We start from the raw sequence: 17,376 nt of genomic DNA, 5'->3' as shown, positions 1-17,376 counted from the left end.
AAAATTCTACGAAGATACTGCACTTGACACACTTATTTTATGCCAAAATATGGGTGTTAAACTGGCAAAATTTTATGTGAAATGAATTTGAAATAAAAGATTTTGAAATCCCCGTTTGGAGCAAAAATTCATGAATAATTCAGGCATAATTCCAGGCACTAAAAATTCACGCACAATTCCTGAATTTCCTGGTCGCTGCACAACCTGTTATTGCATTATCATAGAAAGCATATGACAGGCTGAATGGCCGACATGACATTTCAGCAGAGAAATGGAGTTACTGTAATGGTTTCCCTCGCTTAACAGAGTTTTCACTGTAACATGACTGGGTCCTCAAGATTGCTCTCACTTACAATTAGATCAAGCAATCTTCCTGCTTTGCCTCAACTTAGGACTCAGTCAAAATTCTCATTGCCTTGATGCGTCGAACATCTCTGATTCCCTATAACTGTAACCAACTGTATGCTATTCCATTAAGATGGTTGTATAATTACTACATGAAAAATACATACAGTAGAACCTCCGATAATGACCAAAATCCATTTCAGAAAGTTGGCCGTTATCCGAAATGTTCGCTATCCGAAACAAAGTCCCCATGAGAAATAAAGGCAATAGGTTTAATTGGTTCCTAGCTGTTATCGACTCACTATTATATGAAAGTTACAGGGTATATAGGTATTGTTTTATGTTGTATTACTTGTAAACTTACTATTGTAGACATTGTATTACGTTGTATCCAATTGGGATCACACAGCCGCAACACATCTGTTCGCTAACTGAAATTTTGTTCGCTATCCGAGGCAAATTTTTAGTGAAATTTTTGGTCGTTATCCGAATTGTTCGTTATCAGAGGCGTTCGCGAACCGAGGTTTCATTGTACTTTAAAAGATCAAACATAACATTTTCTGAATTTATGAATGGTTATCCATTGAAGAAACCATTTAAATTGATCAAGAGTTTTTCGCTTCTTATCGTCTTCCGCAATACTACCACAGACATTCAAGTAAACTTGACCCATTCCTTGTCAGAAAACATACATATGTAATTAGGTTTTAAGAAGATATTTATAATAGCAACACAAGCCTTGTCTATTTTTACATTGAAAAGACAAAAAATCCAGGTGCTTTATATCACTCTTACCATCGATCTATTATATTGCTCAATTTTCCCTTTAATATAGACTGCGGAGAACATTGAAGGAAGGTAAAAATCATGAATGAATAATATACCGACCAATATTTGGAAGTTTACCGCATTTTGATTCAGGTGAAAATTAATTTTAGGGATCCAGGGTGCATAAGTCAATGTCAAAACAGCCCCAGGAATGGGCACACAATGTGTGGCAATACACCTCTCACTTAACATGAAATTGACTATAAACGACACTTTTTGGGAACATACATCTAGTGTTAAGCGAGGATTATCTATGCTCACAAAGACAGCCATGAAAGTTGACGCAGCAATTTGAATGCCATAATATCTGCTTGTGGAGAAGGCAAATAGAAATGGTAATTTAGTAGTTATTTGGTCCAACTCAGTCTTGGAGTGGGGGGCAAGCCGTGGTCGTCAAGTTGTAACATTTTATCACAGGAAAGGTTAATGAAACCAAAATTTTAAGAAAATTATGACAGCAGTTTATTAGTTTTTATTATTATTTGCTTGGATATATAATGATTTTTATTTTAGATCCCTGTCTTAAACTTATATCATTATTCTTCAAAAGAAAATTTGTTCAAAACTTTGGCTTTAGACCAAAATTATTTTCGCTTCTTCTTCTTCGCAGGGGGGCAGCTACCTCACCTACCCCCCATGAGTATGCCCATGTGCACTGGAATACGTTCATAAAATCAGCAACTAAGGATCACAATGCCACTTACCTTGATATAAGCACACATTTGCTCTTATCGAACTGAAGTTGCTATGAGATATCAAGTTGAGACGGTCTCTGTCCATAACAAAGAGGCCAACATGTGTTGACATGTCGAATCTCACAACACTTGGGCCCAAACGGCCCTCTCTGTTATCACAATCTAGAGGCCCACAATCTTCAGCCGGTCCGACAGCTCCTTCGTCTTGGCCATGATAGATAGCAGCCTCCAGGGCCTCATCCAAACCATCACTCAATCTCAGGTAGCGAAATGATGAACAACTGAGGAGATTTTCGAGGATGCATTACATTCTAACAACATCAAGGTCAACGAAGTTATATTTTTATACAAGAAAGAAGCTTATGATTACATTTCAGGAGAGAGGAACAAATAATAAAATTTAAGTTCAGACGAATGAAAAAAGATAGATTTCTAAAAATAATAGGGAGAAAACATAGGACACTGTCAGTAAGTCACTGGAGGGGGGGGGAGGAGTGGGCAGGCCACAAAATCGCATGAAGGTACACCAGCATAAAAAATATTGTCATCTATGATTATATGCCGGATGAAATTAAACAAGAAGGCCAAACACATGATGTGGGGAAGGGTTTTTGCAATCAGAGTCGATGAGTAACTAGCAATAGATGAAGTGTGAGGAAAATTATCAATAGAGTAGCTCAAATTAATTCCTAAAAAAGAGTGATCTACTCTCAGATCGGAATAAAAGCATTGAAGTAATGAAGCAATTCACTTGGGTAAACATATTGAGCATGCTTCTTTATGGTAGTTAGGTTTGACATCTGCAGGGAAGTCAAGTGTGCCTGCATTAGAGATAACATTGATATTATATTATTATGAAAATATTAATAATTTACACTTTCATTGGCTTATACAGTTATGAGGTGCTAAATGAGGAGTAGCAGGAGAATGATAAGAATACTCATGCAACTTATATATTATATTAATGAGAATTCTGGATATGTGGTACATAAAATTTACGGAATGCATTTGCAAAAACCAATAAATCAACAGCATTTACCACAGGACACACATGACAAAATTTTGCAGTCTAACTTCAAAGCACTTTAAGATTTTCACAAAGATTCATTATTAGCCACCATTTTCAATCACCATTATTGTAAAAGAAATTGGAATGCTAAAGCACAGTTACTAAACTCAAGGCCATAGCGAGCTGGGAGGGGTTCAAACCATTCCATCTCGAATTCCTCCATAGGTAGTTGATGTAATCTTAAAAAAATAGGAATAGTGTTAACTACCTGATGATATTCTATTGTAAAAGTAGTAAGGTTGTCATATTATACTGTTTTATCTTTTACATGAACTCATTCTTGTTTGATGATGATGACTACTTATAAAATTAATAATTATTTAAGTTAGTAGGGCTGAGTTAGCATTATTTGGTGCAGAGACCATGTAAGAAAATTATTTTACAATACAAAGCTCTTCCAACAAGACATACTGAACAATTCCATAACTTTGACCTTAGTGCTGGAAGATTCATACAAAATAATCACACTGGGATTTCATGGATTTGGGAACAATTAAAATAAGGCGAAATAACAATGTTGAACTGACGTACAACTATGAAGAAAACAAATTTTTCCCACCAAAGAAAATTAGCTATAGTGACAGCACGCTTTTTACATGGGAAAAAATACCTGATTTTCGCTGACCTTGAAATCCACGATATGTAGCATAGACTTGATTAGCTAAACTTGAACTTAAATTTTCTATTGTTAAAGGTGAGATGAACTAAAGATGAAATCAAATTTAAGTTCCATACGAGGAAGAGAATCCCTTCCTCTTGCAAATACATTCAGAAAAAAATTGAGCAGGGAATTATCAATACCTTAAAATGAGCATTACAAAGTATTCATTGCATCATGGCTAAAACATTCATAGAAGGACCACGAATTTGTAATGGTTAATATAATCAATTCATATTAAGAACGTGCTTACATGTCAGCAAGTTGAATTTCATATTCAAATTATGAAATCAGAATTGATTTAATTAAAATAATCCTGCGACAAAAATACACTTAATTTAATGCACTCGCGGTACATAAATATAATAGCAACGCCGGCATAAACATTGGTTCCGAATATCGTAGGAGGGAATGAACAATGAGGCAAAACACCAGGAATATTGATGGCGAAGTAAAAATAGATACGAATGGAAATCTAATCTAATCTAATCGCTAGGTCGATCCTTCCCTGAAAAATGCACAATTCGAAAGGTATTGTCGCAATGTAGCGACCGGCTGCCGACCAATTCTGACATATATGCATCATTTTAGGGTGTAGATATTCATAATCCGGAAATTCGAGATCAACTATTTACTTTTCCAGGGAAGATGATGATGCGGCAGATGAAGGACGAAGGTGTTCTGCTTTCAGCTCCTCCCCAAATATGTACTCCAAAATTTCTGTGGTCTCCATTGCTGAATTCGAGGAAATTTACACTGTCATTTTCGGGTATTCGCACCTGAAATTTAACGATTCGATCACACTCTATCCATTAATTACCCAGGACAATCAAAGACTCGAAAAACAGACAGGCTTATAACGTCACGAAATGACAATTGAGGCAGACAAATATAGAATACAATTAGGACAGTTTCTTGAGATTCATGTAGATTAAATGCCATGTTCTTGCGACTGTCTTTATAACGCCGAAGAACAATTAAGGGTAACAAACTAACCTTTAGGTCGTTGTTAGTCGACGGGATTGCCGTAGGCGGGGCTCAATGACAATAATTTTGATTCATAACACAATAAAAATTTCGATTATCGGCTGCAACAGGAGTGTAGTTACCTGCATTGGGAATTGCGAATAAGTTGCGAATTTGAAACAAATTACTAACGTAATGCGCAATGGCATTCATTTCGATCGTCAATTGTCAGCATTCAAATTTCCTCCGATTTCGTGAATAATTTAAGGAAAAACTAATAATGAGAATTATTTCTAACCTGTGAGATTTCTTGATATGGCAGTATGGGAATTCGTGAATGTTTAAAACTATTTTCCTTTTTCAAGTAAGCAATTTTTTTCTCCTTTTTGATACAGTGTATTTATTAAGCATAAATTACCTACATATTGTTGGCTTGTTTAAAGCTTTAGAATGCAAGCACATTTGAGTATGGAGCACAGTGTACATTATGAATGAACAGTAAAAAATTTCATGTTGAGCACACAGGTTTTAAGTGATAATACTGAAAAATGGAAGCAAATTCGAGATCACTTTTTGCCAAATTATACTCACTCCTTACTCTTCTTAATAGTCTCACTTTTTTCTTAAAATAGTTTCAGAGCGAATATAGGTATTTCCGTTCACTCATCATAAGTAATTTCACGAAGTTCTGTCATATTTCCACAACTCTCGCTTCCATAGTAATGGCCCACAAGAAGAAATAAACACCTGTGTCCATACATGCATATACAGTAAAATTGGAAACCTCCATTACTCGATGATTATTAAGACTTTTCATATACCTTGAGCTAGAGCAGCAACAAAACTTTCCTTATAAAACTATGACTCGTTGGACATGTAAAGCTAATCCATCATCATGGTTCCTTAAAGCACAGGAAGAGAATAATGATGCAAGACTTCATGAAAGACAATGACTGCTCCTTAAGGCAATAATTATACATGGAAGCATACGCTTTTGCGCCATACCAACCCATTAACAAGGGTCGCGCAAATGCATCCTTACCTAAGCCCTAAGGGCTTTCCCTGTATTTCTTTTAGCAAATATACCTTTTGATTACACTAATAAACATTGATTTGAAGGGATTGATTTCTCATTTTATCCTTCAATGATGTTCATTTACATAACTTCTCATATTATAAATAAAAAGTTTATTGTATAGTTGAACATAAAAATTCTGCGCACAACTTAAATACTTAATGGTTACTGGTAATTATGTTTTCCAATTCGCCACTTGAGCATAAAAATAATGAGATATTATGATCCAAATGCAAGATATGCCACTGACACCATTTCAACACTGCTCATGCAATATTTCCCCCAATTAACATTTGCACATCCATTTTAACACAGTATAACTTCTTTCCTCATTGAACTGGCCATATTTATAAATGCACATGATCAGTCTTTAACACCACTGTGAATTTTATAACCAATGCATGAGGAAAAATAGAAGTCTGCAGCCTATTTTTCTTAGCAATACATAGGCTTTAAAATTTATACTCCCATCAGTTTTGCTCAGGTTTATCAACCCTCCTAGTCAATTCTGGGGAGTGATGGGGAGGCAGGACGGGTTTTTTCAGGATAGCAGGTTTGGCTTTAACCTGAGGTTTCACACCGGGTGGCTGAAAGGAAGGAGCATTTCCAGTTGGACGTGATCCAGAGGGAGAGACACTGATTTTTGCCGGGAATTTAGCAGCAACAGGACCTGGGCTTCGTCCAGGGGCTGTTTCCGATGGTGTTTTAAGCCCTGGCTCAGATGAATTAGATTGTTGAGTTCGCGAAATGGCTCGTGTTCCTGGTTCGACACTATCAGCTGGACTGGTTGATGTTGTTGGCTTCTTCCTTGTCTGAGCATCTGTTCCTCCTTTTTTCTTGAGGGTGCACTGATTCTGCTTGGCAAAACGCTCGGCAGCTGTCATATCTGGACTCTCAGGGCCAGGACTGGAGGAGCCTCCACCTTCTGGAACAACTTCAGCAGCGGTTGATGTAGTGATAACCATGGCTCCTACATCACCGCCACCACTACCACTGCTACTGCTGTCATCGGCTACCTCATCGTCCTCATCCTCGCCCTCAGCATCTCGATCGGCTGACGTGTCTCCTTCTGCACGTCTGGCAGCCATCTTCTTCCTCCTACGTCTCCTTCCCACTCCATACTCTTGCTCCACCTTGCCGCCGCTGGTTCCAGTGGGAGGCAGATCCATCACAAGGTCTGGGGTATGCTTCTGTCTCAACTCCCAGAATTCCACGCTGGAGCGGAAGAGACTGGATGGAGCCGGGGATATGTTTGTGGAGGATGGTGCCGATTGCTGGCTTGCCTCAAGGTGGCTCTGGGAGGCTGCTCGTCTTTGCCAAGCTTCTCGATTACGTCCAAAAACTCCGCCTCCGCTGCCTCCAACCTCGCCCACGCTCTGACTCTTCCAAGTTGTCGATGCTCGGTGGAAATTCGATCCTTTTTGCATGATGCCATCGCCTTCGCTTGCAGTGCTGACTGGTGTGTCAGGTCTGGAAGAGCACTCTTCTTCGGTGGTGTCTCCTGCTACACTGCTGTCGTCTGTGATGCCTCCATGTTTATCATCTCCATTCTCATGAGAATCACCTCCCCAGGAATGCCCACTCGACACTGGCCCTTCACTTGCACTGCGCTGGTGAGTGAGAAGACCCATTTGTTCACCCTGAAATGGAACAAAATGCACAATTAGTTGCTTCTTTGTCACCTACTGTTTGGTGCTCTGCATCCTCTGCCTATATGATACCTTATTCTTAATTTTTAACAGAAGTTTTAATTTATGAGGCATTCCTATTGGAAGACCCAGTATAACGTACTGTAAAAAAATTTCTCAGACTTAGCTCTAGATAATGCTTAATAGTGCCCACATTTCAAAAACAACAACTTATTTTTCATTATCAGGAGGTATTCTTCTTTTACTCTTTCAGGATTTGCGCCGATCTCCAAACATGAATCCTGACAGAGCAGGGAGAATATATCCTCTGATGACAAAACAAGTCGCTTTTTGAAATTCTTGCATTATTGCTAAGCATTTGTAAATTAAAAGTCACTAGCATATTTTCACTAATACTTTAATTTCACTTCTCGACCTGTTTCACGACATTTTATACTGTCTTCAGGTGTGATCATCAGAAGGTAATACATAATTTATTGAAACTGGAGACTTAGTGAAATTAAACTATTTATACAAATTGCCAGTAACTTTTAACTTATTAATATTGTATTAGATTTTTGCCAGATTAGGCCTGAACAACTCTATCTATTGCAAAGCATCTTCTGATGTGAAGCCTTGGAAACATTTTTACATTCAATTCTCTAGGAAAATCTGATACCATTTATTAAGTGAATTGTTTCTTTTCATGACTCTCAGAAAGAAAAGATCTGAGCGCTCCAGTTTCTATTTAGCACTTAATGATACTGTGGAGAAACCAAAACATAATGTGTATAAAATCCAGGTGTTTCAACACCCAATTAGCCTGAAATAAATAGTAGGCTAGCATAGAGCCATTTGTCTCCAGAGAGCCTAAAGGTTAGCGAGTGAGAATGAAGCATTGGCGTGTGGTCGAGGGACAAAATAACTCCCATAAAAGAATGGCAGTGATCTGGGGGGACATAGGGAGTTCTCCCCATCTTTTTAGAAAATTCTGTACTTGTGAGACCAGCAGTTAGCATTTGACTCACACAAAAATTTGACCATAATTTTTCCCTCTTCATCAATCTGCAAATTATCTCCTCTGATCTTAGGACTACAGAAGAGACCGTCTCTTGTTTAAAATATTCTTTGTTCCACTCCCCGTCAAAGCCTTCACTGTAGATACATTTTAATGTCGAAGTTACCAAGCAGGTGTGATTGTTTGCGATAATTAAAAAATTCTAAAGGCCCTCTCTCTTTAATTAGGGGTGCATATTTTACTACACTTGTTTTCACGAAGAAAACAAATTCTTCCGAGTTGAATGTAAAAAACTTTAGCTATACTTTGCAGTGTGATTCCTTTTATTTTATTTAGATATTTCTGAATATTTCATTGCCGTGCCTCCTAATTTTTTTCAATAGATTGATAGGAAAATATGGTCATGATTTTTTTTGCTGGTTTAAATCCATGTGTGAAAGGATATTTATTCATATTGAGTTTTAGACTGATTCCCTGGAAAATCCACGGGTTAGAGACTTGAACATCACTTAAAATATTGCCGTGGACTAAATAGTGTGTATGTTTTATAACAAGTATAATTTGAAGGTAGACTCATACCCATTTGAAATACATGTAATTCATGGGGATGGCCATTTTAGATCATAAGGCCGTAGTGAGTGGGGGGAGAGGGGATCAAGGATTCAACCCTCCGCCATCTTTGGAAGATGCAGTCTACGTGCACCCACACCCAGGGCCGACTTTAGGATGTGGGTGGCCCGAGGCTAATTTTGTTTCAAGGTGTCGCAATTTCTAACGCAATAGCAGGAAATGCAAGTAACACAATTTTCAGCACATTTTCAGAGCTACATAAACAATGCCAACAGATGAGGTGTTTTTATTAGCAGTGTCAAACATTTGTTAGTGTCAACGTTGATTGATGATTACATGTTAACCAAAAAACAACCCAGCTTCACTTCGAATCCCCTCGCACAAGATGGCTTTTTCTGTTATTCCCATTTTGTGGGATTTACCCCTATATTGGCTGAAGGCAAATGCTTGGTGGGTGGTGCATGGCCCCTCCATCGATCCGGCCATGCTCCCTCCCATTGAACCACCTTCCTAAATGTATTCCCAGGCCCAAAAACATTTTTCTGGCTAATAAATATTGATCATGGGAAAACTGAAGTAGATACACATTTGGAAATTCTCTTGTTAAACTTTAAATAAAATACCTGACGCAAAAGGTTGAAGAATGACAGCAATGACATTACACTGAAACTTCCTTTCACGAGGCATGACAATGACAAACAATCACATTCATGCTAAGTTTCTGGAAAAATGAACTGATAAAGAAACTTGGAGGCATAAGAAAGAAAGCATTTCCACATCAAAAGCAACAGACAATTTACAAATTTGGGTTGTTACATATATAAAAAAACTAATGCATATCAAAAGGTACAGATAAAATGAAGCATACATCAAGCATATTGTGCAATACCATACATTGTGCTCTACCTTAAATAAGGTATCATGAGTAAATGCAAATTTTGTGTTCTTGAATGTAATATTGTATCAGTGCCCTTGTTGCACTTTATTTAACAAAAATAGTATTCAAAGCTTTAACTATAAAATGAAATTACTTCTAAAATGTATGCTGTGGTGGAATTTCTCACCTTGGTTTTCAGGCTTTCAGATGAGGCTGCAAATCTTTATATTTTTTGGTTTTAAATAAGGAAAAATTGATTACCTTTTCATTTTGCATAGTTAAGACTTATCATTCCTTAATCACATAGGAATAAAATTGGAGTAAACCAGTTAAGCTGATAGCCTTTGAATGAATCTTGATATTCCTTCATTCATCTCAATGTGGAATTAAGCCCATTATATGGTAGTAGAAGCAAATTTGGCCTATAATCAATAGGTTTGTAGTTAGTTTTACTTAAAAGATACTGTTTTGACTATTAGGCATGACATGATGTTTTTTCTATCCCAATCTTTTATACCTATCTTTAGAACTAAATAACAAACGATGAGAGGTACCTGCAGAATTAATTGCATGAAAAATCTGCTTTCTGTCAGAGCACTAAGAACTATGTATAAGAAAATAAGGTTTGAGAAAATTCCTCAAAACACCAGTAATTTTTTCCCAATTAAAATTTTTGTTTCCCTTCTTTATATTTTCATTAAAACTCTAAAACGTCCTGCAAAATACTCATGTTGTTAGCTACTGATATAGCTGCAAAGACCTTAATGAAAACTGGAGTTATAATTTAACAAAAATCATATAAATTCAAAGCAGCTTGTTTTTCTGTCTTATAATGAAATGCAAGGGATGCAGGTCACTGCACAATGTATTTTATTCATGGAACTAGTGGTTTGTGATGCATCTTGTACATGAATACATTGAGATATTCTCAAGCCGTATCATATTATTTCTTTTTATTTACCTATTATATTAACAACATGAATTTAATATCGTATTGAGATGTAGAATTTTACATGAATATTATCATCCCCTCTTCCTTGGTAATTACAGATTTGCGAAATATGAACTCTAAAAGCAAAATTTTAATTGTCACTTTTTCCAGTATAGTCCACAAATTTCCACTGGGGAGAATGATGCCTCTGTAACTTAACTGGCTAAAGCACTCGGCCGGAAATCGAAGGATCTGGGTTCGAATCCAGGTCAAGGCGAGTGATTTTTTTCTCTATGGATTTTTCACACTCTAAAATCAGATTTATCAACTTTTTTTTACAGCTCTAATGATGGGAAACATATGGATGGAACATTTTCCCCTTACATTTGCAGAAAGTAAATACATTATGTGAATCCATGTAAAAATCCAAGTACATAAACTATTTTCTGCTACAGTTGAATGGGAAAGGAGTGGTCATGTAGTGTTGGAATTGAACGGCAAAATACTATATTAATTTCACACTCCATGTAAACTTATTTAGTCCCTTGCTGCTAGAGTCAATTATTGTTGGAGGGCAAGTGCCTTTGGTTGGAAATAGGACTTTGCCCGTGAAAATCAGAACTAAAGACCTTGTACCTTCTATCTGGATCATAAAATACGGAGAGGAGACCATAAGATGATCACATTCCCAATTTCAGCCCATTTGTATCAACATTGCCCAAATGTATCAACATTTTCAAGTTATAAAGATAGTGACATCATTAGGATATAATTTTTAGATTGCAGCTTTCATTGTTTGTAACGGTAAATTAGTCAAGTGTCTGCTGCAAGATTACAATGGAATTTTGGCCCAACATTTTGTGACCTAATGCTGGTCACTTATCCATTAAACAGCTCTAGTGAAATGTGAAAAACAGAACACCGCTAAAAATCAAAGGAAAGGGAATTCCCTGCTGATTGTGGCAAAATATATGTCGGATAAGGGGATGCGCTGGCAAAAGTTGATTGGGAGACCACAAATAGGCCATTTGAATGAAGTAAGCAACTAATTAGGCTGTAGTGGAACACAGAAATTTGATAAATCCACACTCTTTTGCTAGTGAGAGAAATTTAAAACCCTGACATTCCCAGATAAGAAAAGATTTAAAAAAATGATTCCCCGAAATAAAAGAAGATAATTTCAATAGATATGTCGGCTTGAAGATGAACAATACGTGGAACTGATTGTGAGTAGTCACCAATATTTCTTTACCTCCCCCTTCCAGTCATAACTCTATATCCCCCTCCACTTCTCCAGCTTCATAGAAATTACAGAACAACTCCCAATAATCCGTGTGCAGATTATCCATGCACGATTTTCATCCTTCTTCGATGTTTTCCGTGGTCTTTATAAAAAATACAATCGGATGCAAAAGCACCGGTATTATTGCAGGGATATACAAGACTAATTATTCCATTATTTCCATTAGAATTCCCTTCTTAAAACTTAAATTTATCTTTACTTGCTGACAAGGAATGTTTCAAATTTACTTGAATGTCTGCTCTAGCATTACAGAAGACGATAAGCAGCAGGAAAAAAAAACCATAATAAATTTTAGAATATTTCTTCAATGGATTACCAATCGCAAATTAAGAAAAATATCATCTCCATTCTTAAATGTACTTTTCGTATCGCAAATGCTGAATTGTTGCGATGGTCTTGCATACAGGGAATACAGCCCACGGGAACCAGAGACGTGTTAAAGTCAAACTGGAGAGGAAGGGAGAAGTGGAAGTGAAGGCAGTGGAGCTCATGGAAGCAGAGGTAGAAAGAGTAGAGATCGTATGAGTTACAATCAAGCGCTCGCCTGCATAGACAGTTTGCAGGAGTATATGGAGCAGTGAGAATACGAGAACAGCAGACTCCTGATTATCCGGCTGTGGTATATCCGTGGTGCGGATTATCATTATTATTATTATTCATGCGGACATGATTTTCACTCTAGCTCAATATTTTCTGCGATCTTTATAAAAAAATAAAATCGGACGCAAAATCATCGGAATTACTTCATTAATGCTAGGATACACTGGGCTTATTATTTCCGTTAGAATCCCTGTCATAAAACAGAAGTGATTGTGTGCTAGCTGCATTCACGGGAATACCGTGTTCCTAGTCTCCAAGTCTCGCAGTAAGCGACTGCGCTCCGTGATCATGGATACATGTCCCGCAGCAGTTGCAACCCGGGCATAGTTAATAATATATTGTTTGTTTTACGACACAACTACGTGGCATGGTGCCTGACAGTGTAGTTTTTGTAGCAAACTACTTTTCTGTATCCGTGATCACACAGCCACGGATGTGTGGTTTTTTGAAACCAGGCCTTACATGGAGTATTAATAATATGAGTACAACCATATTATCACTGCTAAAAAGATGGCGAGCTGGCGAAGAAAGCTCTCAATGAGTCTGGGAAGCACGCTAAAATAACAATAATGGCATAATTAATAATATATTGTTTGTTTTACGTAAATTATGAACATTAAAAGACATTAAAGTGAAAGTTTGGGTTATCCGTGTTCTCTGATTATTCACGCCGTCTCTCCCTATCACTAGCCCGGGTAATCGTGAGTGTACTTTACAATGAAATTATTGCCACAAAGTAAGTTCTCACTCAGGTGAAGAAAGCTCTCAACAAGTCTTGGAAATGATCTAAAATTAAAAACCAAGTGCTCAGTAAATTTAGCTGATTTTTGATTATTTTTGCCGCCTCTCCCTATCACAAGACCAGAATGTGAAGAGTTTCCTGCAAAGCATTTTGCCAAACTATTGCAAAATTTTCTCATTCTTTCCAAGCCATTTAGGTCAACCTCTAACTTACAAATTATATTATATTTTAAATCATGTTGTATTTACCTTTTACTTCTCTATAAACAGGGAATAAATATTTTGACAGCTTTCGATCTCGCTTTACACTAGCCAGCTACACTAACCAATACTTTGAATTCCTGATACATAAATAGTAAGCTACATCATGATGTAATTTAATTTCAGACTGTGCATGTGTGTGTCATGAAAGATAAAAGCAGTAAAAAGTTACAAAACTTGGAACCAAAAAAGAAAATTTTTAATTGAAAATAAGGAACATAAGGAATTAAAAAATAATAGAGGAATACTACATACAGCATGAAGGATAAAAGAAAGGAATAACGAAAATTTAAAAATTAAGTGAACATAAAAATTATAAAAAACAAAATTTTATTTGCATATTATGGTCAATTGCATCTATATATCAACAAAGTACATTCGCTCAGTGTGATTCACCTTTACTGACGTTAACCTCTTGAAATCTGATACACCAAAACTGATGATGTCTTCAAAATATATACTTATATATACTATCTACAGAACACTCAGAATGTTCTTAAAGATCCATAATAATGGAATTCACTGGATTTAAACTGGCATCACAACTAGTGAGAAGGACACACGGTTCTTATAGTGAAGTACTACTATCTGTAAACAGGTGATAGTTTATATAAAAAAATCACTGTCCTATAAAAATCACAAGAATTAGAAAAAAAACTAAAGGCTATGTGCTTCTACAGCATGCAATCACTCACCCATTCAGTGACAATACAAAATTCTATTGATAATTTACAAGAATGTTTTCCCCTAGTTTAAGGGAGATTCACTTCTATCACTTACCATTTCTAACTTCAAAATGGAATTACATAGTTAGAAGGCCTTTTTAAAATGTAAGCCTCGATTTGGTAGCCGATCCTTACAGGATCAATGCTGACCAACAATGGTCATGCTTTTTAGTCACTATTTAACTTAATTTGAGTATGAGAACTATAAAAATACAAACGTATAACAATATTTATACAATTACTTGACTTTTCACGAAAGGCAATGTTCTGCACAAAAAACGACCAATCTTTTTTTCACAGCATACACACACACAATAATTGATGTGATGATCAAGTTGATTTCAAATTACTTGAATAACCAAGTAATGTCTTCGAGATAACAATTTCACTGTGAGGATTAGCAAAATCACAAGTTAGAATCCAGCATATAAAATGAAAACACATTTACATAAAGCATGAAAACATAGATATGTCCCATGATTATCAACTCAGATAAAAATGGCAATGTGCACTTCATTAAGAGTAACCTTATTATGGATGAAGACTATGCATTAAGTGACCGGCAACAATATCATGCCTCAATAAAAACAGTTACAATATCTTATACATGAACATAAAAATTCAATACCGTAAAAGCAAAATATTGCAACAATAATACGTTCAGAAAGGATGCTATAAAAAATATCTATTGATACAAAATAGATAAAACAGCAATGGAAGAGAACATTCAATGGACTAACCATACAAACAATGTTCATTTGACACAAACTTTGGTCTTCATACATTACTCATACTTCAAGGACAGCAATAATAATAAGAAATGAAAGAATTAAGCCTTATACCAAAGCATGCTTCCAATGGACTCACACAAGCACATTCATTAAAATACATAACAATTCGTAAGAACATAAAAGAAAGGTAGGGGATGCAATGAGCATAACAGGTGTATTAATTCGAGCAGCTCATGCAAAAGTATACATAAAGGTACAAAAAAATTGCTAGTTTCTACTTTCAAATGGTTTGCTTAGTCATTCTACGGGAACATTCTTTGATTAAATAAATATCTTAACCTAAATTACTTTGACAAATTGTTTTAAATGGAGTGAGTATTAGCAAAAAATACAGGAAATCTAAATTCTTCCTTACCTAGTTTTTTTGCAGAATGAGAGGAGCATTATTTTAAAACCAACACATATACAGACAGAACTCTACACACCAACAAAGCCATACCAATCAGTGAACTGCACAACACAATGTTTACATCTAGCAAGTACACTGAGAGGAATAAGGTCTGGAAAACTGGGTCTGCAACCACGCTGCAATCATCCTTATTAAAAAAAACAGCATGCTTCCCACAGTTTAATGATATTCTGATAAAAATGACCTCAAATGCAGTTTATCTACCTTTATTTGGCCCTTGAATTTCATTGCCCGAGTAAAAATTGGTTTTGACTCCCATGCAGTCATTACTGTTACATTCCACAACAACGATTAATACAAGGACTTTCAACAGGAACAGTAAATATCCTTGATATATACATTATACAGATTTTTTATTTGCTTGTAAATTGAGAACTATCACATTTTTGTGATAAAATATTTTTAAGTTAATGTAAAGGAAAGTCCTTGCAAGAGGAAGCTGACAAGAGCAATGAAAAAGCTTCAGGTGATATTTCCACATTTGATTGGCCAAATGAAAATTCTGCAGTGTGGTTGCAACTAGCACACAGGTTTTGACAACAGACCAAAGAGGAAAGAGGATGGGTGGGGTCCCAAAAGAAGCAGATGAACATTTGTGAGGCATGATGCTATACGGTTGTCTCCAGTACCTCTGGGGGCAGCTCGGCGAGAACTGCTTCCACAACTGCACTCATAGAGGGAGAGCGAATAGGGGGAGCACCCTCCGACGACACGATCTCTCCTTTCGACTCGGGGAAGAAGACGGATGATGCAGTGGAGGACGAAGTCGGGGGTCCGGGCGTCATTGTCTGAATCACTCTCTGCACCTGAGTGGGAGACGGTTCTGGGGAAGACTGATCCAACTTGCAGGGTGAACCAGAGTCTTGGGTGATGGGCTCAGGGGCGATCGGAGGCGGCATTCCGTTCACGGGCGCTGATCCGGCAGCAGAAGAAGACGACGCTGAAGTCGTCGATGAGAGAGGAGTTGTCGAGTGACCAGAGAGGAGGGAATCGTTGGAGCTGGATGCTCTGCGTCGCATAGATTCTTCTGATGACGACTTGAGTAACTCCAATCGATCCCTGTCTTCATCCCTGTTGGATACCAAAGGATTTACAAATTAGCCATGAGAGAATTAATGAGCACAAGAAAATAAGAAAATTTGATGAAGACAAAATCTGATATTCTTAACCAGAAATTGATGTTGAAAGCATGAGGGATAGCTTTCAAAAACCACTTATTTCAGGTCTAAGAAAAATGTTGCATACAAGGAAATTAATATTAGCGGAAATATTAAAGATGAATTGAAGTAAGTTTGAACTCTTATATTTTGTGTTATATTAATCCTTTACAAAATTAACAGTGTATTCATCCCTTAAAAACTTTTCTATTAGCTACCATATCATATGCAATAAAAAGTGAAGAAAAATGGTTATTTTAATGTTTTTTTCAGTTTTCACCCCCTAAATCTTTTCAACCCCAGTCAAGTTCTTCTTTCTCGTGACCCTGATAGCCTTAAAACGTAAGTTTTTTCAATGAGAAGCAGAAACCATAAGTAAAAGTCCCTTGAAAAGCGATAATTTTAGATACGGGGTTGTTTTCCCTAATTTAGGGGTTGCTTGTAAAAATGGAGGGTGATAGAAAAAACTGAGGCCACTGTCGGATTCAGCGACCCATAATTAGCCAGAAACACCCTAAATTGTAGCTGGGCATTTTTTGAACATTTTTTTTGCAGAACAGCGTAAACAATCTATCTCTTAAAGGAAATAGACATTTGCAATCAATCACATTTGGGCTGAAGTAACTGTAGTTGAGTACAATTACTTTTTTCCAGCAAATGGACTATGATTGTTCATTACATCAGCAACAGTGTATGTTTTCAGTTTTTGTGTAGATTACTGTTTTTCCC

At 36.7% G+C, this 17,376-nt stretch overlaps 2 protein-coding genes across 6 annotated transcripts in view; both read right to left on the bottom strand.

Annotated features, from left to right (window-relative positions):
* LOC124157174 (E3 ubiquitin-protein ligase RNF123-like) overlaps positions 1-4,739 on the bottom strand; it is a 58,357-nt gene extending 53,618 nt beyond the window's left edge. For all 3 annotated transcript variants that reach the window (XM_046531699.1, XM_046531700.1, XM_046531701.1), the window contains exons 1-3: positions 4,592-4,739; positions 4,231-4,374; positions 1,878-2,149 (exon numbers count right to left, since the gene is read on the bottom strand). In XM_046531699.1, coding sequence (XP_046387655.1) covers positions 1,878-2,149; positions 4,231-4,328 — 370 coding nt within the window. In that variant the 5' untranslated portion in view covers positions 4,329-4,374; positions 4,592-4,739. The remainder of the gene's footprint in view (positions 1-1,877; positions 2,150-4,230; positions 4,375-4,591) is intronic.
* Positions 4,740-4,933: 194 nt separating this feature from the next.
* The window catches only part of LOC124157173 (SLIT-ROBO Rho GTPase-activating protein 1-like), a 473,583-nt gene continuing 461,140 nt past the window's right edge, over positions 4,934-17,376 (bottom strand). For all 3 annotated transcript variants that reach the window (XM_046531696.1, XM_046531698.1, XM_046531697.1), the window contains 2 exons: positions 16,120-16,561; positions 4,934-7,276 (listed from right to left, as the gene is read on the bottom strand). In XM_046531696.1, the coding sequence (XP_046387652.1) occupies positions 6,107-7,276; positions 16,120-16,561 (1,612 nt within the window). In that variant the 3' untranslated portion in view covers positions 4,934-6,106. The remainder of the gene's footprint in view (positions 7,277-16,119; positions 16,562-17,376) is intronic.

This window comes from Ischnura elegans, chromosome 4, assembly GCF_921293095.1.
Source record: "Ischnura elegans chromosome 4, ioIscEleg1.1, whole genome shotgun sequence".
Classification (NCBI taxonomy): Eukaryota; Metazoa; Arthropoda; class Insecta; order Odonata; family Coenagrionidae; genus Ischnura; species Ischnura elegans.
Note: the sequence above shows the minus strand (reverse complement) of the source record. Positions and strands in the feature narration are given on the sequence as shown.